Here is a 24,035-nt window from a genome sequence, read left to right on the forward strand (position 1 = left end):
AATAAATAAATAAAATGCTTTTGCAAAAAGTGTTTAACAAAAAATAACCGTATTTTGATTTATATGTTTGTTCTTGGATTTTATTGTAATCTTCTAAACCTGAAATATATTTAGAAATTCTCTATGAGATATATTATTATTTTTATTAGGAAAATGTACAAAAATTTATTAGTAAGAAAAAGTCAGAGAGAGAAAAGGCCAACAACTCCAGGAAGTAGATATTACATTAAGTGTGATCCAAAAAAAGCCAAAAAATTTGAATATTTTTTTTCATATAAATTAATTTTTACTTTCTCCTTTATTTATTTTGATAAAGACAGTTTTATATCGGTCTGCGATACGATTTCAGTTGGTTGTGGTCATAATATTTATGTATTATATCGTACATATTGGCAAAGAAAAACAGCAAGTTATCATATTGTCCATTATAGGGCGCATCACGTGCTACATTTGTAGCCTCCGCGTCTACTAAACGCGCAGTCTCGTAAAAGCCTTGCCCAATTTCGAGATTATCTAAGCCACGATACTGCCTATTGAGGCCCCAAGCATTGACATGTACTTCCAGCAAGAACTGATGTACAGCTTCGATTGTAGCGAGATACCAACGCGGACTGCCACGTTGATGTCGCCAAAATTGCGAAAAACGATTTTGTAGAACTACGGTGGGTAAACCCTTTAAGCGTACGTCCTTATAAATACCGCGGCTTTGATTCCACGTGCTATCAATGAATATAGCACGCTTTACAGGTAGGTTATCATATGTATATATTTTATTTGTGTATTCTTCGCCCTCTTCTGGTTCATCTTTAATTTCATCTATGCGCCACCTCAACATTGTGCCAATATTGTGACCTTTCGGTAAGCCGTAATTGTTTTCCGTTTTTAATCGTACACGTTGATTGAAGAGCTGTGGTACCGTTAAGCTTTTAGCACTTGGAAATATCAGTATAACACCATCCATTTTTGAATAATCCGGCATATCTGGATATGCATAAACATGAACACGATCCTTAGCCAAAACTGCAGCGTGTGCTGATGTGCTCTTGCCGTCAATTTCCTTTTTATGCTTTATTATATCGATGTCGATTGGTATCTCAACGTGAGGTATGAAATCACCCACATTTCCAACCGGTACATAACAGTTGTAACAATAAAATTTACGTGACCGATTGCATTGTGTGCAGGTAAAGCGTCCTTCAATGGCATCCAATTGATGTGTGTCGTCTAGACGCATTTTTGCAAATGGATATTTCCTAGGTGCTGAAACATTCTCCACTGGGTGAGTCATTGCACAAAAAGTATATTATGAAAAATTGCAAATATTATATATATTTTTGCAATTTAAATAGAATTGTTTTCAATTCAATAAAATTAAGATATTGTAAACACTTGTTTCGGCGCCATCTAACTTGGCGAAATCAGCTGTTTGGAATTTCAGCATAATAGGTACACATGTGTTTACTTATCGATATTAATTTTTATAATTTTTGAAACAACGGTAAAAGTTTTCCCCTTTTTGTTAATATATATAAATAAAAACTAAAGAGTTGTTACATGTGAAATTAGTACAAAAAAACGCAATCGATGCAATTTATTATACAATAATCGTTTCGATTAATGGCATATTCTATCTTTCCAATAATGTTACACTCTGGTAACTCTCAAATATTGTTCTCTTATTTGCTATTTGCTTTTATAAATAAATTTCAAGTTTGTTGTTTTCCATTGCTTCTCATTTCGGACACACACATCATAAAATTGTGTTAATTTTTTCACAAATCTGGAGAGTAAAAATTAAGTGAAAATATTGTGAACAGCAGTGGAAAATGGAAAGTTGCTAATACGTGTCATCGTCGTTTATAACATTTTACTCCGCGAAAATCTAATTAGATTGCTGAAACAGAAGTTGGAAGGAGCAATTGGAAAACCTCCGACGATAATTCATAAATACATTGCAGTTATTTTGGAGTTGCTGGAATAGGTAAAAAGATATTGTGCAAGTGTATTATGCATTTACATATGTATGTAAGTACGTATATTCACATATGTATAGAAATGACAGTAAAGAGGAAAGTGAAGTGCGCTGGGAGGAGATCAAAACTGGAATCATGTAGTTACATACATATATCAATATTATGTGATATGCTATTTTATTTTAGGAGAAGCAGGAGCGAAGTATATACGCCAATGAACTCATAACTAATAAAATGCAATACAATTCTATTGATGTGCTAATAAATGCATATGTTTATATATATATATACATATGTGTGTATGTATATGCATCCGTTCATGCCGTGTCATATGTAATAGTACGTTGCTATTAAACCTGCATACAATTTACTAATGTGCATATTTTCTGAAAATGTAATGAGATGATGAATGAGGTACCCAATTGGCATATCTTACAAAATTGAAATTTGTAAAAATGGTTTTGGAAGATGTAAATACATATCCCGTTGTATGGACACATACATACATACATATATGTATGTATAAATGTGCATTGTTAGAACCTGGTTTGATTATCAGTATTCTACAAGTTTAATGCAATATTCCAAGCTTTTTTCCAAAGGTCGGTGACAAATTGTGACCTACAAGTAATTGGCTTATTCTCGTTGAATTGTTTTTCATGCTCAGTGATAGTTATCTGCCTATCAATTGGGGCTTTATATGATATATTTACTTATATAATAAATGATTTTATAATATTTTGGATGCCTCTGTTAATAAAAGAAGGGTGTAACTTAAATTAATTTTTTACTTTAACATTTTAACAATACATCCGGGCTTATGCTTTGGTATTTTTTATTTTTGTGTGGTCTAAATTAAGCCCTAGGCGTCCTTCCCGTTTGTTTTACTTGTCTTATCTCTTGCTAAAAAAATGTAAAGAAATACAGTGAAATGTTAGAAAATGATGAAAACATAAACATACAAACAATAATAATTAAAACTTGTCATAATGCCAGACATTTTTGCAAGCTACCCACAATTAATGTGTATTGTGTTGGAATTTACTTCGTTCAACTCGCATTTAGAAACCTTATCAGTAAAACGAGACGTGTGAGGAAACAATTTGTGTGTTTTATGAGCCGTAATTACACTCGCTTTGTAATAAACTGAACAATTCAAAATCTAAGGCTACATTTCAAAGAGTTTATAGAACTGTTTAGTTGAGGTAAAATTTTAATGAAAATAAAATTATTGTGTACGTATCTATGTATGTACATACATATATGTTGGAAAATTATCTTAATAACACTTCTGTATAATAATTTTATATAAACAAACAAAAAAAGCAATGTTTTTGTATAGCAATGTTTTTGTATACATACATATATACTCTTGATTGTGTACATTAACTACAAACAATTAATTGCTATAATATTTTTAAAGCTTGTGGAGAAGACACGTCATTTACATATATACATTTTGTTTTAAGTTGACACCACACAAATAAACACGGATAAACACTTGATAGCCGACTCTCTCACTTTGCTGGAATTAATTTAGATTTTATCTTGTATTTGGCAGTTAAACAAGCAATAGTAGTGGCAAACCTTTGAACGCACAAAAATGGGTGATGAATTTGATGGTTGCGAGTGTGTTTGGTCGCACGAGTACGCAATGCAGCGACTATTGGCGATGGTGAGTGGGCATCCTTGCACAGTTTTATGTGCGCGCTAACTTTCATCAATTGTTTCTCTTACAGATACGCCAGAGTCAGAATCATTGCACGGATACGGAATGCGTCGATAGTAAGTTTCTGGGGGTTGACACTTCTCAAATTTATTGGTATTATTACTTTTATATTATTTTTGCAGTATCGGGTCGCATGCGTGAGACCACTACAACTGGCACTGGAAATGAGGAAAGTAACTTCACTATGGTTACAATGTTTATGATCTTTGCGGTGCTTATGTATTTGATAAGGCCAGAATCGATTATGAAATTAACAAATACAAAACGGCGTTCGCAGAGACAAGATCCTAATGGTGGCTTGCCACCACCACCGCCGCCACCGGCACCGCCTGCAGTCAATTAATATTGGCGCTTCGTTACGTGCGAACTGCAAACACTAAATTTTTTGTCTATCAACTGTAAATCAATACAAATAAGTTAACACCACCTATTTTTTTCAAGTATAATTCTAAATAATTGTTCCCTAAGGGCTTTCTATCATGCGAATTTACATTGCAACCGTTTTAAAATTATTAAAAGATGTTTATAATGGGTTCTAAAGAGCTTAAAAACAAACATTTGGAATAAATTAAATTATTGTGCAATAAAAATTGAAAACTTTTAGGCATGTTATAGATCACGCGAAGAAAATATATGTATTTATAAAATTTCTAAATAATTTGTAATTATTCAAAAAATATATAACAAACTTTTTCTGCAACTAATGCAAACCATTCCATACAAGGATTTCTCAAGTGAAAATTAGGAACACCAAATTTGCTCGCAAATCAATAAGAATATATTTGTAATTGAATATATAAGAATATATGTATATATGTACATGTATGTACATTCATATAAAATATTTGATTGTGCAAGTGTTTTAATAATGTGATTTTATTGTGAAAATTATATTGGCTCGCCCTTGGTGTATCTTAGAAGCGTGAATGAATATAAAGTGTTCTTTGTGAAAAGCATAAAAATTAAAAAAAAAAAATCTAAGACGATTTAACAAATGCCACTTATTCAAAGCAATTAATATTACCACACATATATACATATATATGTATATATAAATGTGCGTATACATATCTGCATAAACATACTTTGTTTTTGATTAAATGCTGCAGCTTGCATTGTATATCACGAACTTGAAGTAGATAGTTGGTAATATTTCTTATGTTAAATTCTTATACATAATCTGAATAAATAAATTTACAACTGCACACATAAATTCTATCTCTGAACAGTGCATATTAAGTTTGTTTCGAAGTTTGTATTACCCAGAAAGAAACGTGGGAGACCCTTTAAAATATACGAGTACAAATATATATGTAAATGGTAAACATGAAGAGCCTTGCCCGTTTCCACGACAGTCGGGTCTAAGTAATGAAATGGACCCAAATTTCTATCTGGCCAAGGAATGTCAACTCGGCACCATGACTCGAAATTACTTTAGAAATGTTTTCTACCGCTACAACAACAACCATGACCGAAATTTGGGTGACGTCCTTTTCTAAGTAGTTTTTTTGTAGATATAGGAAAATGTTGTTCGTGCCTTGAGAAACAATCGTTTTTGTATAGAAATATTGTGTAAAAAATTTATTTTCAGTTTTGTCTTGAATAAATTGTTGTTAGCGTTACAAAGATTTATTTAATTACATAATTACACTCATTATATTTGTTCTACTGTAATTTATTTGTAGCTAAAATTAAGTAACGAAATCCTTTGTAGGAAAATCGCGGTATTTGAATCTTAGTAAATAATGTAATCATTTTATTTTAAAATTATTATGTATTTAACAATTAAAATTAACCACAAGCATACGTTCACACAACCATTCAGACATTTTACAAAATGCAATTTCAGACCGAATCCAATACTTAAACATGCAGTACATTGATATTCGCTGTTTATCCGTCGTCATCGTCGTTATGCAATTTGGTAACGATATTTCGTACTTTTTTAATAACCTCCTTCATTTGCTCATACTTGCCAGTTGAATCCGGCAGATTTTCAAAATTAATAACATCACTAACACCCACTTTGAAATTGTCACCAGCTGGTAGTTTTTCGTATGGTGAAAATTGCAACACAGGTGTACCCATGTGTGATTCCTTAATAATATCCAATGGCGTAGGCGTCGTTGGTTCAACTGTGTGTATTTCGTCCATATTTTTTGGTTTGGATATTTCGCTTGTTTTCGCCTCATTATTGCTACTTTCCAGTGCGAGTGATTCTTCGGTCGCACTACTTGAAGACAAACTGTCAATATCACACAGACCAGATTTCAATTCGGCAAGTAACTTTTGTTTGCGTTCCTCCAAATAGTCTAAAGTGGGCGAACAAGTACGTTCATTTGCAGCGGATGAGCTTTCTTCATTCGTTGCTGAGGTAGTTGCATCATCTGGCGATGTTGGTGGTGGTGGTGGTTTAATGTCGTTTGCGGGTTCCGGTGGTGGAGGAGGGCGAGTAAATACCACATTTTCATTAATCGCAACGTCGTCTTCAATTTCCATATCGGCATTGTCCAATATACTAGTTTTAATCTCAGCCACATTAGTTGTTTGTGGTAGACTCTTAAGTCTTTTATGTTTATAACCTTTCACAACATTGCTTCCCAATTTCTTAATGAACTCTTCTTTTCGTTGATGGCGAGACAAAGGCGGCACGTTATGGTGCTTATAGTCCTAGAATAATTTAATTTAAAGTTAAAACATTTACAAATAAATTATATATAACTTACATCATAGAAATTCGGACCAGGATCAACATTGAATCCTGGGAAGTCTACAATTTTAGATATGTCATATTTAATCTCATCGCTTTCCTGTGAATTTTCCTCTTCCGATGCCATCACTGCGTCTCCCTTCAACATAAAAATTTACAAAGTTTGAACTAAAGAAAAAAAATATTTTTCTTACATCTGAATTAATTAGAGATATGCCAGAATGCACCACTTTTGCCTCCTCCAACCAACCTGGTGGATAACCAAGCTTTCTCATGCGGTAGAAAAAGAATGGCAGTTCTCCGCGCTTTAAACCAAGTGCTGTCTGTAGTTTGTCACTTATCTTACCCGGCCTTAAATGTCCAAATCTTTGTTCAATATCAATGTGGTATCTCTCTTGTTTACGTGCTAATTTTGCACGATTTATACGCGCGTTATTTCGCGGTTTAGGACATTCACGTAATGAGTGACCATTTACTCCACAATTAAAACAAGCGACTGTTGTTCGCACCCTTTGGCACTCGTTTTCCACTTCTTCTAACTTTTGTCGTTTACGCGCTGAAGATTCTTCATTCAAAACATCTTTAATACTACGTTTATATGAAGGTACACATTGCGTGTCAAGTTTTTTCGAGCCAGAGGTATCAATTGTAAATAACGAAGCCAAGTCTAAATCCGGCGAATCATCTTCATTTTCTGACATATGGCGCTCAGGTGCTACTTCTGTTATGCTCACCGCCTCTTCACAATCACTTAATTCATCATCGGAGTGGTTGGCAGCTGATTGTTTTGCTATATAAGCGTTTATACTACTAACTGTAGTATTTTCAGAATTTGAAATTTTAAATGCAAAAATTGAATTATCCTCAGACATATTGAGTGCTTTATCAAGCGAATCCAATATTTTATGTCCATATTCTTTGAAAACGCTTTCATTTGAAAACTTTATTTCAAAAGCCAATGTTGGTTTACTGCCTGTTGGTTCACATATTTCCGCAGCTTCTTGTGCTTCCTCCACCTCTCCTTCTTCGAAATCAACGCAGACAATTGCCTCTTTAACCGTAACAGCCACCGGCAATTTTTTTTCAGGAGTTTCATTCATACTAGTGTCCGAAGTTAAATCAACTGTGGTGGTGTCACGAACACGGTCATCCAAATCTTCATTATCACTATCCAATTTGATTATATCAGCATTTTTGTCCATTGTGAATACAAAAATTCACAAAATATTGTCCATAGAAAGTAAACTTTCGACCGTGCTTAAATCGAATTGTGCTAAAATTATAGAAACGAAGTGGAATCAGTACAGCACAAGAAGCACGAAAAATATAACAGTTGGAAATTGAGAATGATACATTTTCACAAATTTTAATAATATATTTTTACATACTCAATGTTGATCATATAAATTATTCAACATATTTTTATATAAGACTCCCCCCAAATTAATATTATGGTAGAGTTGAAGGCTTTAATGTGTATATCAAAAACTAATAGAAAGTATTAAGTATTATATTAGTTATTTGATAAATAATTTCGGATTTTGTTTCTTTGAAGCACCCTGTCTGAGGACATGGCTCTGTGCAGCCGTTAGTTTAGTCCACATTGCTCTAATAAACAATTTGTTATAATTCAAGGAAATATTACTAATTTGTCGCTAATAATTTAAAATAATGCAATAATGTTTGTTAAAATTTGGACTACGGTAATATACAGAGAAAAATGAAACCGTAACTATATCTATTACAGCGTTTCAATTGCTTGTTAAGCAAATAATCAAACGGTGAAAAATCTTTAGTCCCGACTCAACTGTTGTTGTTTCTTGCATAATGTACATAATATTAAATCCTGTTTGACTTGTTATTGGTTTGCTTCCCGGATTCAAACTCCAACTTCCGACTTTTTTTTAAATATTAATAAAACCGCTTCAATCTGTGCATCGGAGGTTTGATATACATATGTATTTAATTAATCAACTCAAGTTCCTCATGAGGCAGCAGATATACGAAAACGCACGTTCGGCGCGACTGCGATTTGCTACTTATCATTAACCCTTTTTTTGCAATAATAACAAAAACAATTTATTAGAGTTTGAATTATACAATCTTTATTTTACGACTAGATCCAAAGAAGTTTCAATTTAAAAGTAATAATCATACAAAACTCAAAATCAAAAACAAATAAAATATTATTACAATCATAAAAAATAAAATCTTAATACGCGTTATGATATTCAATGTATGTATGTAAAGTGGAAAACAAAGTAAAAAAGATTGTACAAATCTTTAGCGATAGTTACATTTATGTGTGTGTATGTAGTTGCAAACATATTTTTTTAGTTATATTTAATGCACATGAATGTTAATGTACATAATACAAGTTTATGCACACATTTACATACTTATAAATCTGTATATATCGCATCATATGTTAACTACACACTTTCCGTCATTTGTGGTCTATTGAATTTACATATGAGTTTGTGTGAGGTGTTGTTTTTATTGTTTGTTGTTGTGTTATCTTATTATTTGCACAGTATAAAAATCATCGTAACGATAGTACAATATAGCATATATGTACATACATATTTATATATATATATTTACTATATATATGTAGGTATGTTTGTATGTATATAATTAGTAAAAATAACTTAAGGATATTATTGCAAAAATAATTTACAAATTAAAAATACTTTTATGTTTTCAATACAATGCATTCATATTATGTTCTGCAAGTATATTTATGTATATGTATGTAAAGTTATTAAATTGTAAAAAATAAAAACCTCACGATTCGATAGCTACTACTTATAGCACATAATCAATAATTTACGATAGTTAAATTTTAACATAATAATATTTATATTAATATAAATATAATTACAAATTATTACAAAATAATAATAAAAAATAATGAATCATCTATTTACATCAGACATTTAAAATACTTGTTTGTGTGTTTTTCCGTTATATTTATATATATTTGTCGCTTGTTTGTTGCTTGTTATCGGTTTCGATTTAATCGATTTGTTGCATTTAAATTTAATTTGAATGCAATCGGATTTTTGCTTTATTTGCATTTTTTCGTTTTAACGCACACTGTGTTTTAACAAATTGTGTAAATGGAGTATTATTTTACGCTGAAATTATTATTTTCTTTTGTAAATACTTTTTTGAGGCTGCAATTATTTTTTTTGTAAATAATCTTTTAAGTTATGAAAGCTTTAAATTAACCACTGGAGACGGATATATGTATAACGCAAGAAACGAAAACTTTACACACATTGTATTTTGTTCAATACTCACATTTTGAAATTATTTTTTACATTTAACATTTTTGTGCATAAACTTAGTTTTATTTCATGAAAAATAGCTATACATACAGAAATATAGAAAATATGTATTTTGTTGTTATTTTTTTTTTAATTTTTTTTCAATTAATTTGCTAAAACTTTGCATTATGCAGACATCAAAGTACATCAACGAGCAATTTGAAAGGATTATTTTTGCTTTAAATTTAAATTTCAATTATTTTATTAATTTGTGCTAAATACTTTTGTTTATTTCATTAAATTTCCATTGATAATATGTACGTGTGTTTTTTGCTTATTCCTTTCTAAGTATTTTTTTAAACAAAATTGAATATAAAATTCCATAAATATTTTTTTTAGTATTCCATTACTCCATAATCTATATTCATGCTTAGCTGCCAGTGTCGTCATCGTCATCGTCATCGTAGTCATAATCATCACTCCATTCATTATCAACGTTGTCATCATCAGAATCACATTGCCATTTTCGTTATACGGTTATACATACGAGTACATCACTTGTTTATTTATCGCCTTCATTTGATTTAACATTATCAGTGTTCCAGTCCAAGTCGTCGTTTGATCTTCATAAAAAGCCAACACAATCGCAAAATCCACAATATGTACATACAAGCCACACACTGTTACCGTCGCATGAACGTCGTCCGCTGGTCGTCAACAATGAAATTAGTAGAACGCAGTAGAATGGCACACCTTACTTCTTGCCGAGAGTGAAGCGCCATTCATTGTATTTGTCCATCTCTTCATGCAGTTGTAGAGCCTCGACGCAGGCGGCGAAGAATTGTGAACCGAAGCAATCTTGCCTGTGTGTGAGAATGGGAGAACAGTTGCCGTTAGTCATGTAATATTATTGTAATTTAAATTTTGCAAAAATATTTCGAAAAAATCTGTTTCAAGCGCATCAACAAAAAGTGCGTCTTCAATTGGTAGTCGGCAAAATCGAACAAGTTCCGACAAAAAATGTTTGGAAATCTTGGTTCTAAAAGCGGACTTTGTCCGTCGTCTAAATAATTTATTTCTTCTTCTTTTATTTACAATGTACATATAATATTTATGGTTTGTATAGTCAATAAATCGTTAAAAATTGTATTTAATTATTTACAAAATTGCGACTAAAGAGCTTTGAAAAAATTATACTCTTGCGTGTTTGTGTCAGAGTGAGTGTACCGTTGACTATAATCAAAAGTACTAATACAAAATTAAAAAATAAAATAAAAAAATTATTATAAAAAAATTTTGTTATGAAAAATTTCTAAATTTATATATTTACATATATGTATGTATGTACATTATTCTATTTTAATTCCAGAAATTTTTATCGCAAACTAATCACTAATTCAAAAAAAATCATAAAAACTTAAAGCATCATATTAAAAAAAAAATCTGTTGCAAAAGTTCATACTTCAAACTTTTTTACAAAAAAATTCAAAATCGACAAAGTTTTATATACAAATGCATACTTCATTGCTCAAAGGTAGCCTAACTTCAGGCGCTTGAGCGCGCTGCAGCCTTACAGAGTGGGCAAAAAAATATTTCGTTCAAAAAGCAGCCACACAAAGGGCCGTTCAACATTTTAACCAAATCAAAAAAAAATATTTTTATACATAAATCAAATGAAATAAAGAAAACAAACATACCAAAAAATCAAAAGTTCATTATTGTTGTTGTTATTGCACTGGTACATGTGTGTGTTTGTAATTGTAATGTGTTGATGCGCAAGTCCTGCAAGTTCAAAGCCATGCTGCGCAGCCAAGCACACGCAGACAAATATTTGTCAAATGTGTGTACTGTTTTTCGGTGCGATCTGTATTGTTGTAGGCACAAAACGCGCTCCTCTTTGTGGTTTCGCCACTCGGCCTCGCGCTGTGGTGCTGCCAAAGCCAGCTTACGCCAGTTGCTTGTGCGCTTGGTCGGCGTTATTGTTGCTGTGGTTCGTCTCGATCGTTTTCGCCGTTTCTTACAACATACTTTCTACTACATATTTATGCATGCTTGTCGTTCTACTACTTTATCACAATAATTTTAGTAAATATTTGCTAACAAATTTCTTCAACCTTCACATACATAACCATATGTACATACATGCCATATAGGTGTGTGGTGTACATATGTATGTAAGTCGCTATGTATGTACATACATATATGTATGTACGTTTCATTACCATAACTTGATGCCATCTTTTTTTGATTTTAATATATTTTGAAATTTTTTTCACAGTTTTTCTTTTTATAAATTTGTTATAAATATAGTACATAGCTTTTGTAAACGATTCTAGCATATATTTATATGTATATTCTATATAAATGTATTTATTTATAAAAAATTTAGAAACTCTTAAAAGTGCTTCAACTGTCTTAGCAGTACATTCTGAATGTACCTGCACTGAGATAAATATTTTTGTGAAAGTGTTCGTATGTAGTTTTGTTGATGTTTGGAAAAATTTCATACTGGATTTTTATGTGTGCTTTTCACAAATTGCAAAATGTATAAAGGAATATTTTGTTGAATTTGTTTTTATTTTTTTGTTTTTAATTTATAAAAATAACATTTTTTCTAGATAAATACTTATCGGAAAGCACTTACTACAATAATAGTTTAACATTTCTTCATGCATTTATACCTACATATACACTTGTATATACTAACAAACACATGTAAATTAAAAACTCAAAGTTATGCTTGGTGATTTTTGGTTAAAAAAAATTCAAAAAAGTACGAATATATTTATAAATACAAAATCAATACTTTCTAGTATTTAATATTCCCGAGACATGTTCTATGCTTGCGTTTAAGCTATTAAAGTGATGTTGCGTAGGTTGGAATTAGGTTAGCAGTACTGCATTTGAAGTACTGCAGTTAAACTACAGTTTTATGTAAACTTAACAGAACTGCCTTTGAAAATCTGTTATGCTACAGATTTATGTGTATTTAACAGTACTGCAGTTGAAATTATGCTATTTTACAGTTTTATGTAAAGTCAACAGTACTGCAGTTGAAATCAAGCTATTTTACAGTTTTATGTAAAGTTAAGAGAAGCAGCTTTGATATTCTACAGTTTTATGTAAGGTGAATAAAATTGCATTTGGCGCTCTGCTCAACTACAGATTTGTGTAATGTTACTGTTATTCTACAGTACTGCGTTGTATTTCTATTGATTGTCGAATGTTTTTGTGCAAAATTTTTCTCTAGACTCCACATTTTCCGTTTTACTTAGTGCAAATACAAAAAGCGTATTTATGCAAGTCCGTTATATTTAATTTTTGCTTTAGTTTTTTTTTCTTTTTCCACTTCTAAAACTTTGAGTTTATAGTTTACATTACTTTTCACTTTTGCTTATGTCTCTTCTCTATAAAGTTACTAACTTTACTTATAGAATAAATAAGTTTATAAATATTTTGAATTTCATTCTCTTCTCTGCAAAGTTTCTTTTTGCGTTTTTCTATTGTATATATGTGTGTGTGTTTGTGTGGGTGTGAGTTTCATTTATATCTGTTTAGTTAGCTTTTAAGATTCTGTTTTGTTATTTAAAATAAATTAAGCATATTTTAAGCATAAACATAATTAATTACATATGTATGTAATAAATAACAGAAAATCATAAAACTCAAATGAAACTTAAACCATCGTAAAATACAATAATAAATAAGTACAAATTAATTGGAAATTGGAAAGTTTTGCATCTAAACTAAAGTTATGTTGGGACCGACTGTGGGAATGATATTGGAGAGCCGTTAATCACTTTAATAAAGTGCTGTAATTTCGAAATCTCTTCCGTTGGTATTAAAAGCACTTTCAGGCATTCTCCAAACCATTTCGAATCGAAGCAGTTTTTCCTAAAAATAAACAAAAGAATAAAACAACAACATAAGCATAAAGAAAACAAACAAATAAATTAATATTTAAAAGCAAACGTAATTTTATAAAATAAAATATACTATAAATTTAATATATAATTGAATTGACAAATAAACAAAACTTAAAAAAATAATGACTAAAACAATTTTTTTTTTAATTTAATTAAAAAGTTTCGAAATAAATAAATTTAATATATAATTAAACTGACAATTAAACATGTCTTAAAAATTAATTATTTAAATACAAAAAAATTAAAAAATTATTTTAAAAATATTATTAATAACGAAACCCCAAAATTGTGAAATAAACACATTTCATATGCAAAATATGTCTCTATATGTCTGCATGTATGTACATACATATGTATAGAATCTGTAAAATATGATATACCAAACAAAAAGTAAACTGGGATTGTGCAGTGTCTCCGTAATCTAACCACAAAAAATAAAAAAGTTTGCTTCCAACAATTTGAATGTGTGAGCTTCAATAGCACTTAAGGTAAAATGAATTTGTATGATTAAAGTTTACGATTACTTCCAGTTAAGTACTATCAAATAGGTATGTATGTGTGTAATTTAAAAGTATTGATAATATATTTATGTTGCTGTAAACACTAATTCATTCTTAGCCGCATCTCTTCATTGCATGTTTGTAAAAGCGAATGGCATTGGCGAACCGTTTATAACCTTAACGAAGTATTGAAGTTGGCTAACTTCTTCTTCGGGTATCATTAGTACTTTCAGACATTCGCCAAATGTTTCGTGTGTAAAACAATTTTGCCTGTTTAAATGAGATAATGCACAAAACGAACATTTTATGGTTTGTATTTAAGCTGAAAGGGATATTGGATAGATTTAAGGTTTGTAGGATCTTAAGTGGTTAAGTTATTTGCCTTTTGGGAGAGGATCATATTTACAAGTTTTTGCGAGACTTTTGATTAAATTTGCAGGCAAAGAGGCGTATGTAGAAAGATTTTTCTACTGCCAGTTTGATTTTATGGGTCATAAATTAAAAGTAGTAATAATAATATGAGCTCATAAAATGAACTAAATTTCATCTGAAATATGTTAATTTAACTAAAAATATCCGAATATAAGCTATTGTATTACTTTAGTTTTATACTACCATAATAGAATGTAAATTTTATTAACCAGACTTTAAGATAAGAATATAAAATTTTTTGCTTAAGTAAAATAAGTGTGTAATATTAAATAATATATTATTTTATTATATATCAAAAAGAATAAGATAAAATTATGGCACCCCTAGACTTAACAGGAAAATGCTATTTAAGAGATAATGAGAGTCAGAAGTCTCTCCTTACTTAACAACTTTTTGTATATACATATTGTAAATTCTTTATTTTTCTCCATGTGAAACACCTTTTACCACATCATATTACGCGTCTTCGATTCGCCACTTCCATATCTGCACGCTTTGCTTGAGCTCTGCTCGCTTGTCAGAACCATCAAAGTGTCACCATTGAATTCAATACAAGAAAGTATGTTAATTATTTGATTCACTCTTATGTGACATATAACTGTTCTTTTCTCTCTCCGTTACTCTCAAAGAATTGGCGAATCGAAGACAGCATCTACAACACTTGTGATTTAATAATACTGTGAGAACGAATTAAGATCGGTTAAAGTTTGTGCAATAACTGTGATTAGCTCTAAATATGAAGCAATATTTTAAGGAATTAGAACTAGGATTAAAGTAAGACTGACGTCAAACTAGCATATTGTTGTGACAGTATGTAGAATCATTGTGTAGAAAAACGTCTGTAACAGACAAGACTTTGAAAAAATAAAATAAATTGATACTAGTAAACTTTAGTCTATAATCTATTTATACCACAGTTATTGCACTCATTTAACCGACTCTATAGGAGTCAGTTCCCACAGCGTTTATTAAATAACAAAATGTGTTTGGGTGTGTAACTTTTCCAGAGAACATGTGAGGCGACAACTTACTTGCATAGTCGGTGTATACTTGTCTCGCGGAAAAGTTGATAGCAGTCTTCGCAAATGCGATCCAAGCGGAAGAACATTGTTTTGTTGAAGATGCCTTTGCACTCTAAGTCGAAGAAATTGCTTCGCTTTGACAGATTGTGGTTGTTGTGTGGCAAAGCTGTGATAAGTGGAATCAAGACAAGAAACAGCACCAACGAGATCTTAATGTTGCGGGAACACATCTGTAATGAGATTGCAGAAACAAGAAATTTGTAGAATCAGTAAAAGATGTAATTGAGAGAAATTTGGAAGTTATTATAACAGGTTCTAGAATTGTAAGATTTTGAAATTTGCAATAATATGTAAAATTTTGTAAAAAACTTCTAAGAACTTGATTTATACATAAAATAAGTATTTTATCTTGAAAAATATGTTTCAAAACCTGAAAAAATGTAATAGGTATTATACGGATAGTAAACGTGATCGATCATTAAGCGGGAAAGCGAGGATTTTACAACAAAAAATTTGACTGTTGTGGTATAATTGAAAAAATAATTGATAGATAAATTTATAGTAAAAGTCTCCTAGTGTGAATATGACTTAAGCTTCATATGTCACAGTGGTTAGCATGCTTCCGATAGCGCGAAAACCACTAACTATCGTTAACACCATTGTGTCTGGGACGATTTTGTTTCAATAAAGTTGCAGCGAGAACGAATTGCGCTCGTATGCGTTACACACGCTACCTACACCTTGGTCACGGGCGTGATTTTTATTTATCTACTATTCTCATACTTTTTTTCGCTGTTTATGGTTCGCTATTTTTAAAGTTTGTCTGCCTACCGCTGTATTCGTTTGATTTTTTCGTTTTTTTTTTCGCTTCGTTTGTAAAAGTATTTATAGCTGCGTGCTGTCTGTCGTCTGGCTGGCGTATTCGAAGAATTGGGTAAATGGATATGGGCCAAGTTGAACCTTGAATTTTTCGTGACTACCCAGCTACACGACTGATTGTCGCTTCCCTTTGTCGCCTTTGTCGGCGGCAGGCGTCTGACTTCTGACAGCTAGCGACCGGCCGGTAGCCAGACGGCGTGCAGTTGCTTTGTTGAGCCGCTTGGTTGCTGCGACTGACCCATTGGTCAACACGACACGGCCGGCAGCTTGTCGACTTGAGCGCTTGTAAGCGCCGCATAGTCTACATTCTCGACATACATAAAAACATCTCGTGGTATTATCGACAAACGGTAGACGTATGCTTACCGCATGCAATACTATAAATAGCACCTATGGCGAAATACGTCGGTCTGTCTGTGGCGCTGTTGAGTTCATTGGGTGGCATTGCATAAAATTGTATTGCCACTTTCAAAGGCGCTACCGACAACATATATCATTTTAACATGTTGTTGCTTTTTGTTTATTTTTTCTAGTTCTACCTTTACTGGATCTGGTTAGGTGAATTGATCGGTCGTCCATTGAAGTGGCCGCCAGACGATGTTATCTTTATGCAAAAAGGATAATATGTACGCAGAACAGACTAGACGTACCCATAGACACATATACGTACATATATACACATACACACACATGTAGAGTAGTATAGAAGCCAAACCCTCCAGCTGCCTTGCGGTTAGTTGTGTTTGCGGCGCGGCGAGTCACGATCTGTGGGCAGCTCAGCAAGTGTGTAAAGTTTTATTTATGGCATAAGTTGTAGCTAAAAATAGCGTTATTCCTTGTAGTGCTAAGATTAATATTGCCAAAGAGGCAAGGCATCGCATACTACGAGTGCTTGCGGGCTTGTTTATTTATAGTTGGCGTATGAGCTTACAATATTATGAATTGCAGATTTAATCAATGGCTTGTAGTCTTAAAGAAAATATAATGCATATTATTTTATTACTTTATAGCAAAAGTGGGTTATTTTTAAATGTTAAATTATGACTTTGGAGGGCGGGTGCAATCTTTGCATGAAATAAAACATCCAATTTAGTATGCAAAGAGATTTAGGGATAATGGTTCATGTGTTGCTCCTGTGAGCAAAATACAATATAGTTTAATTTTATACCTTTCAGATTCTGGGAAAAGACGAGTCAAGCCAATAAAACTTTGAAAATATTGTAATACTAAACAGATTGTACTAATCAGACGTCGACGGATCTGTCAAATTTCAAAATTTCAGATCGAAAACTCGATTCTCAAAATCTGAAAGAATAGTTCGCGCATATACCGACAGGCAGAAGAAAGGCATGTATATATATACATACTCTTTAAGGTAACCGACATTTCCTTCTGGGTGTTACAAACTTTGTGGCAAACTCAATAAAGCTATTATTATACCAACCATTTGAACATGTGTCTGAACCCTCGGAAATCCTCACACACTTTGACTTCATACCGGATCACTTGCAACATGGACCCACCAACCCGGCTCTTTCTCTATCGATATACCGGCGAGGGAGTTGTGGGTGGGAAGAAGCCGTTGGAGGGCCAGTGAACTTCTTTACGGATCGATCAAAGCTTGGGGGAAAGATTCGGCGAGGGGTTGGTGTGTCAGAAGCTCTCTATCAAATGCAGCTTCATACTTCCTGACTACTGTACCGGATTACAGCCTCCTTCAGAGAAGTGACCATCCACTCATATAGCAGAGCGGCGATACTAGTCTTGAACTCATTAACAGTGCGTTCAGTGTTGGTCAAGTAGTGCCTAACCTCGCCATCAATGGCATTGAGTGTTTTTGTGATAAGACTGGTATGGGTATCAGGGCAAAGCGCAATCGCAGAATATTGTAAAACCGATGAGCTAGCGATCTCTTTGTCCTCAGTAAGGCCAGCCTATTCCTAGTTGTGGTGCTTTTAACAGACCATTGCCGTATTGGAAGCTTACCAGACACCGACTGCAGAAGCTGCATGGAAGAAGATGAGGTGAAAACAACTCTAAACTTCCTTCTTGACAGACCCGCGTTTCGGAGGTCAAAACTTAAATACTTGGGACATGTCCGAATTTGTATTGGCTACTAAGCGTTTTGCTAATTTATATGTTCGAACACGGGAGTTCTTCTTTTCTATCGCTTCATGAAGGACTACATATAACAGTGCACTGGCGATCTCTCTAGATCAGCCACCTAACCTAACCTCATCATATTCTAAAAAAAATTTTAATGATAGCTTGAATTCTCATTATAATATCTCATCGAACTGTTGAATAATTCCGCACAAATGATTGCACGCAAATTCTTTATATAACATTGTATGTATGTATCGCAACATTTTGATTAAATTACAACACACTTCTTAAGAATTGCTATACAATATTTGTGCCTTGCAAAATCTGATAAACAAATAGAAACACATAATAATTTTAATATAAAGATGAAGTCATTCGGCGGACGCTTTGAAAATTATATTGAAAACAAAAATATTATGCAAACAGCAAATAACAAATTGATCAACGCCTATCTATTTGCAATAAAAACACAAATTTATATTTTGTAACACACACACACATAGACACATACAAATGTGAGCACAGCGTGCACGCGCGTCGCATAGAGATCGCTTTTGCATTTGGGAGCAGTGCGTCAATGTAAATTAATGAATGGCCGGTCACTCGTTCGCACAGACGTTTGTGTGTGTGTAGATGTGTTTGCTCTGTGTTTACACGAGTCTTAATTGAAATGGCATGCAGATAATGCTGATGCATCACTTTTAATTAATATATTTTATGCGACGACACTATGGCTGGCTGTGCCGCTGCACCCAACGATGATGAGCGGTGCAATGATGAGGTTGTTGTGATGATTAACATACATATGTATATTAGTACATCTGTATGCAGATGATGATCGCAGTCATATAGACGCGAGCGATAATAATTTGTATTTCAGCGATAACGGCCGATGATGCATCACCGTGTGCCGCACTTTATTTGCATTTGTGAAAGACGCAATTCGTTTATGGGCGCGACGGTCGAATCCCCGCCGCCGCCGCTGCCGCCGTCGGCGCATAGCGTCACATAGTCAATGTGCTGACAAGCCCCCCTTGAAAAAATGTACAAATACAATAATAATAAATGCTGTTTGGCAGGCAGATTGGGTGGCGGTGTGCTGCGAGCGCCGAAGTGGTGACAAGTGCAAGGAAGCGAGTGTCGGCAGCTTCGTGAGCCAAAAACACCAAAAAAAGCAGTAAAAGCGCGCGAAGTGCTATAAAAATACATTTACAAACACACATTCATATATAAATAGCTACTAGAGGTCTGCAAGTGGCCGTGCGAAGGGGGGGCAAGTGCGTTGTAAATATACATATACCAGATATGTTTTTGTATGTGTGTTTGTAACTTGAATTGCGCGCGCTACTCGTGTTAAGCATGCTGTATGCATAGCGTACAACGCTTCTGCAGCGCGTATGTGTGTGTGAAATTAAAAATACAGCACACGTGCAAGCGCTTTCGTAAAACGCTGCCGCGTCGCGCTATGATATGCGTGGCAGATATGTAAATGCGCCAACGTTTAGGTGATATTACAGTAAAACACATGCACACGCACATATATACACATACATACTATAAACACGTATTTATGTAAATACTTTCCCCCCACATTCATATCCTCATTTGAGCTATTTTCAGCGCGCTCTTTGCATACTCATTATTACTGCTGTTGTAATTTACGCGCTGCGCACCAGACGGTTGTGCGCCCACCGCTGAGTGGCAAGTGTGTGTCTGCGCGCCAACAGCGCCAACGAGTTCGCCGTGACAATTTCTCAATGAATACGCGATACTAGTGGCAGACATTGTGTCTAAAATCAAATAATCGCGCTAAATATACACGGTGTCTAGAAAAGTAGGTACACATGTTCATTTATTTAAGTACATACATATGCATGTATGTATGCATGTAGGTATGTTTGCATGTACTATATGCTAAAAATATAATTTTCACTCAATTAAAATAAACTGTTGTACAGTTTTAAGCGTTTTTGCTGCAAAGTTTAATGAGTTTAAGGTTATGTCAGTGAATTTTTGTACCAAAAAATAAAAGAAAAACCAGAAATAGTACTAAAAAAATAAAAATATTTGTATGTCTGTAAAAGATTTAAAAAGTAGCATTTGTAAAAAAATATATATGGAATTAGGAAAGCATTGTATACCTCAACTGTCTGTTATAACTAAAAGGCAGGGATGTTAAAATTACTGCAAACTGTATTTTTTAGTTTAATAATTTCAATAAAGGCATATTTAATTTATTTTTATTTTTATTTTCATTAATATACTTAATATGTATGTACATATGTATATACACAGCGCTGCAAATAATGCGTCAAAAGATACTTGAATTGGACATTTTTTAATACGAAAATCTTAAATAATAATAATTTTCAAATATCAATTACAGGATTAAATAATAAAAAAAACTTCCAATTCAATTTTTCGAAAATTCAATTGAAATTAAAAAAAATTATCGAAACTTTTATTGAAAAAAACAAGTGATCAAAATTTTTATTGAATATTAAAAAAATTATTGAAAATTATAAAAAATTTAAAAGTAAAAAAAATATTAAAAAATTTTTAAATAAAAATGTATATTGAATAAAAAATAAAAAAAACGTTGTTCATAATACCGGATTAAAAAAAATCAATCCCAATGGAAAATTTAAAAAATATTATTTTGGAATTTATATTTTTTCGCGCTTGCCTACTTTGTGTTTTGCCCTTTTGTACTAAAGCTCGCACATAGCCGTCATATTCAATCTTCAAGAGGAGTGCTCTACAAATTCACAAAATTAAACGAGTTATATTTTAATAATTTTTATTTCCAATTTAAAAATTAAATAACTATTATTATTAATTTTTAAAATCAAAATTAAAAATCTAACTTTTAAGCCAAAATTGTTTAATTTGATTAAAATTCTCAACCCTGTATATACATAAATATGTATGTATATCATATTGAGTTATTCAATTCTATTTTTTCGATTACAACTATTTGAAAAAAATGTCGAGAAATTTTCACCAAAAATGTAATTTTTTTTGTAAAAAAGTCTGCCGAAATTCCAATTTTCAGTTCTTTTTTCCTTCGTCCAAGTTAAGTTAAGTTAAGTTTAAGTTAAGGTTTTAACTAAGACACGTACTTTTTCACTTTAGATAAAGGCAGTTATCCAACGCGGGTGCATCTTTTTTCCGAGGGGTCACCGCAAATGGCGTCGCAATGGCCGAGTTTAAAATATTTTTTTAGAAAAATTTCAGAATTTCTTTATCAATAGTGTATGTTGGTACAATGAAGAATTCTAAACTAATATTTAATTTTTATATGAGAAAAAATTGTTTGAAAAAGGCTGCTTTTTACCCAAGGAAACCCATGTAACCCCTTAGGAAATTTATATTTTTGTACTTCCAAACAGAGAAAACTAAACAATTTTAATGACTAATTTGTGTTTTAAAATGCAAATTTTTTATGCATAGCAATATTATATTGTTACTATTTTCGTTATTGTATTTTCGATGGAAATTCAGCATTCGCATTTTTATTTCGTTTTTTAATCATTTGTTTTCATGCAAAGGCAGAATATAATGCAATAGCTATGTAATATATATTAGGGCAATTCACAATCTGGTGCAAATGGTCTTGCATATTTGCAATTGTAAGATTCTGAATTGCCCTATTCTACATTATTTTGTTCTAGCAAAGCAGCCAAAAAGTAGAAAATGTACCAAAAAAACGCAAAAACAAAAAAGAGAAAGAAATCAATTGCATTATATTTATTAACACCTCGTCGATAGAGATCACGAGTTACTAAAAGCAAATAAAAAGGAAATAAGAAAATAAACTTTCCGCATTGGACGAAATTGGCGGATGTGCCCAACCACAAACACACACATACAAACCATAATCACATATACATATATGCGAGTAACAAAAATCTGTTTTCTCAATACACTTTGATTTCATACGCTTGTCAGCACGACTTTGCGCTCATTTATATACATATATATATATATATATATATATGTGTATATGCAGCAGCTTTCGCGCTTGTGTGCGTTTTCGTCTTGCTTAAGCATTTGCGGATGCCACTCAATATAAATGTCCGACTATCTGCTTGAACCCAAGCGACTTGCTTACATACATACATACATAGCATACATATGCTTTTAATTGAATTTTTTATGAGCTTGTTGATGCTTTCAATTAAGTTGTTTAAGAAGAATATTCTACTTATTCTACAACGAAGATTGCCGATTCGATTTCGATGATTTGCGGCGCAAAAACTCATAAAATACTCGCAAGCGTCCTTTGAATGCTGAATATACTTGTATGTGTATTTATTGAAAAAAAGTGAAGGTTCATGCGAGTTATTGATTGAAACGGTTGGATAGTGGATTTTATATTTATAACCAGTTTCGGATTCCCATTTCGAATAATATTAACTATTTAATTTTTGCAAGCTTAAACTTGGTTTCAAAGTGATCGGCTGATGCTGGCAAATATTAGCTTAGCTCGGTTTGTATCGAGATACTCGATTCTTAAAAATGTTTGGTGTTTTATCAATTTTTAATTCCGATTTTGCAATTAAAAATTTTGAAGCCAAATTATCATAATTTTTAATCATCATTCAGATCAATATCGACACGAAAATTTTTTTTCCATTCAGTAAAATTAAAGAAAATTGTTTACATTATTAATCGTTTATTCTCATAATTTTGTATTGTATCTCAAATTTTACCAAAAACCATCCAGATCAAAATCGACGTAAAGAATTTTTTTTCATAGAGTAAAATTATAGAAAAATATCTAGAAAACATATATTTTTTATTCTTATAATTTTTTTACTTTACCTCAAATATTAACAAAAACTGGTAACATTAGGAAAAAAAATATATATTACTTATTTTTCATGGCTCTATCTGGCGTTTTAAGGCACGCGATAGCTCGCAAATAAAAAATATTTATTTATATCAGCGCTTAATTTTATTGTATTTAAGAAAGCGTGCACACGCCACATATACATACATACATATGTAGGCACATACATATCTATAAAAATCTACGTACATATATTTGTGCAAATATAGTATAGGATAGCTAGCTAATTAATTAAGATGCTAGCCTCATCTAATTCATTAATTCATCGCCGTCTAATTTGCCAAGCGAAACTATTTATAATTATTTAATACACATTTTTGTACTACAAACTCTGCAGACCTACATAAATTTGAATAGAATTTGTATATATGTATGTATGTCTGTGCACATGTCTTATGTCGGCGCTATTTAGGAAATATTTCAAACACAAAATTATGTATCAAAACAAAACGCATAGAAGTTTTATATGTTCAAGGTGTCTGCCTCGAAATTGTATGCATGTTTGTGTGTACGTATGTATGTGGGAGCAAATATTTTTAGCTGGGTGTTTCCAAATTTATTATTGCGCATTAAGCATTTTGATTGCTAATAAAATTGTGTACAAAGCGAATAACTTTATATGCATGCAAAT

At 32.1% G+C, this 24,035-nt stretch overlaps 5 protein-coding genes across 9 annotated transcripts in view; 1 reads left to right on the forward strand and 4 right to left on the reverse strand.

Annotated features, from left to right (window-relative positions):
- The window catches only part of LOC126754776 (sialin), a 441,635-nt gene that overhangs the window by 80,174 nt on the left and 337,426 nt on the right, over positions 1-24,035 (reverse strand). The window lies entirely within an intron of this gene.
- On the reverse strand, positions 53-1,416 carry LOC126754781 (tRNA-uridine aminocarboxypropyltransferase 1). Its single transcript, XM_050466895.1, has one exon. The coding sequence runs from the start codon at positions 1,286-1,288 to the stop codon at positions 323-325; it is 966 nt and encodes a 321-aa protein (XP_050322852.1). The 5' UTR covers positions 1,289-1,416; the 3' UTR covers positions 53-322.
- On the forward strand, positions 1,707-4,915 carry LOC126754794 (small integral membrane protein 14). 2 transcript variants are annotated; one of them, XM_050466921.1, is made up of 4 exons: positions 1,707-1,981; positions 3,535-3,648; positions 3,713-3,758; positions 3,825-4,915. In XM_050466921.1, exons 2-4 carry the CDS (start codon positions 3,577-3,579, stop codon positions 4,043-4,045), a joined length of 339 nt encoding a protein of 112 aa, XP_050322878.1. In that variant the 5' UTR covers positions 1,707-1,981; positions 3,535-3,576; the 3' UTR covers positions 4,046-4,915. The 2 variants fall into 2 exon arrangements, with proteins under 2 accessions (XP_050322878.1, XP_050322879.1); XM_050466922.1 differs by lacking the exon at positions 1,707-1,981 and adding an exon at positions 2,809-3,178.
- Positions 5,269-7,686, reverse strand: LOC126754774 (zinc finger CCHC domain-containing protein 8 homolog). The gene is made up of 3 exons (XM_050466885.1): positions 6,607-7,686; positions 6,429-6,551; positions 5,269-6,372 (listed from the first exon to the last, which is right to left on the reverse strand). Exons 1-3 carry the CDS (start codon positions 7,612-7,614, stop codon positions 5,596-5,598), a joined length of 1,908 nt encoding a protein of 635 aa, XP_050322842.1. The 5' UTR covers positions 7,615-7,686; the 3' UTR covers positions 5,269-5,595.
- The window catches only part of LOC126754793 (ion transport peptide-like), a 103,263-nt gene continuing 87,718 nt past the window's right edge, over positions 8,491-24,035 (reverse strand). For 3 of the 4 annotated variants that reach the window (XM_050466919.1, XM_050466916.1, XM_050466918.1), the window contains exons 3-4: positions 15,574-15,794; positions 11,556-13,578 (exon numbers count right to left, since the gene is read on the reverse strand). In XM_050466919.1, the coding sequence (XP_050322876.1) occupies positions 13,437-13,578; positions 15,574-15,794 (363 nt within the window). In that variant the 3' untranslated portion in view covers positions 11,556-13,436. Of the gene's footprint in view, positions 10,548-11,555; positions 13,579-15,573; positions 15,795-24,035 lie in introns of those variants that run through there. The other variant, XM_050466917.1, reaches the window with a different exon arrangement.

This window comes from Bactrocera neohumeralis, chromosome 4 (assembly GCF_024586455.1).
Source record: "Bactrocera neohumeralis isolate Rockhampton chromosome 4, APGP_CSIRO_Bneo_wtdbg2-racon-allhic-juicebox.fasta_v2, whole genome shotgun sequence".
Taxonomy (NCBI): Eukaryota; Metazoa; Arthropoda; class Insecta; order Diptera; family Tephritidae; genus Bactrocera; species Bactrocera neohumeralis.

Excerpts from the sequence above, each read along its gene's own strand:
- LOC126754774 (XM_050466885.1), bottom strand. The coding sequence starts at position 7,614 with ATGGACAAAAATGCTGATATAATCAAATTGGATAGTGATAATGAAGAT. Across the intron at positions 6,552-6,606 it reads TATCTCTAATTAATTCAGAT|GGAGACGCAGTGATGGCATC; the intron begins GTAAGAAAAATA and ends TTTATGTTGAAG. Across the intron at positions 6,373-6,428 it reads CTGGTCCGAATTTCTATGAT|GACTATAAGCACCATAACGT; the intron begins GTAAGTTATATA and ends AAATTATTCTAG.
- LOC126754781 (XM_050466895.1), bottom strand. The coding sequence starts at position 1,288 with ATGACTCACCCAGTGGAGAATGTTTCAGCACCTAGGAAATATCCATTT.
- LOC126754794 (XM_050466921.1), top strand. The coding sequence starts at position 3,577 with ATGGGTGATGAATTTGATGGTTGCGAGTGTGTTTGGTCGCACGAGTAC. Across the intron at positions 3,649-3,712 it reads TGCAGCGACTATTGGCGATG|ATACGCCAGAGTCAGAATCA; the intron begins GTGAGTGGGCAT and ends TTTCTCTTACAG. Across the intron at positions 3,759-3,824 it reads GGATACGGAATGCGTCGATA|TATCGGGTCGCATGCGTGAG; the intron begins GTAAGTTTCTGG and ends TTATTTTTGCAG.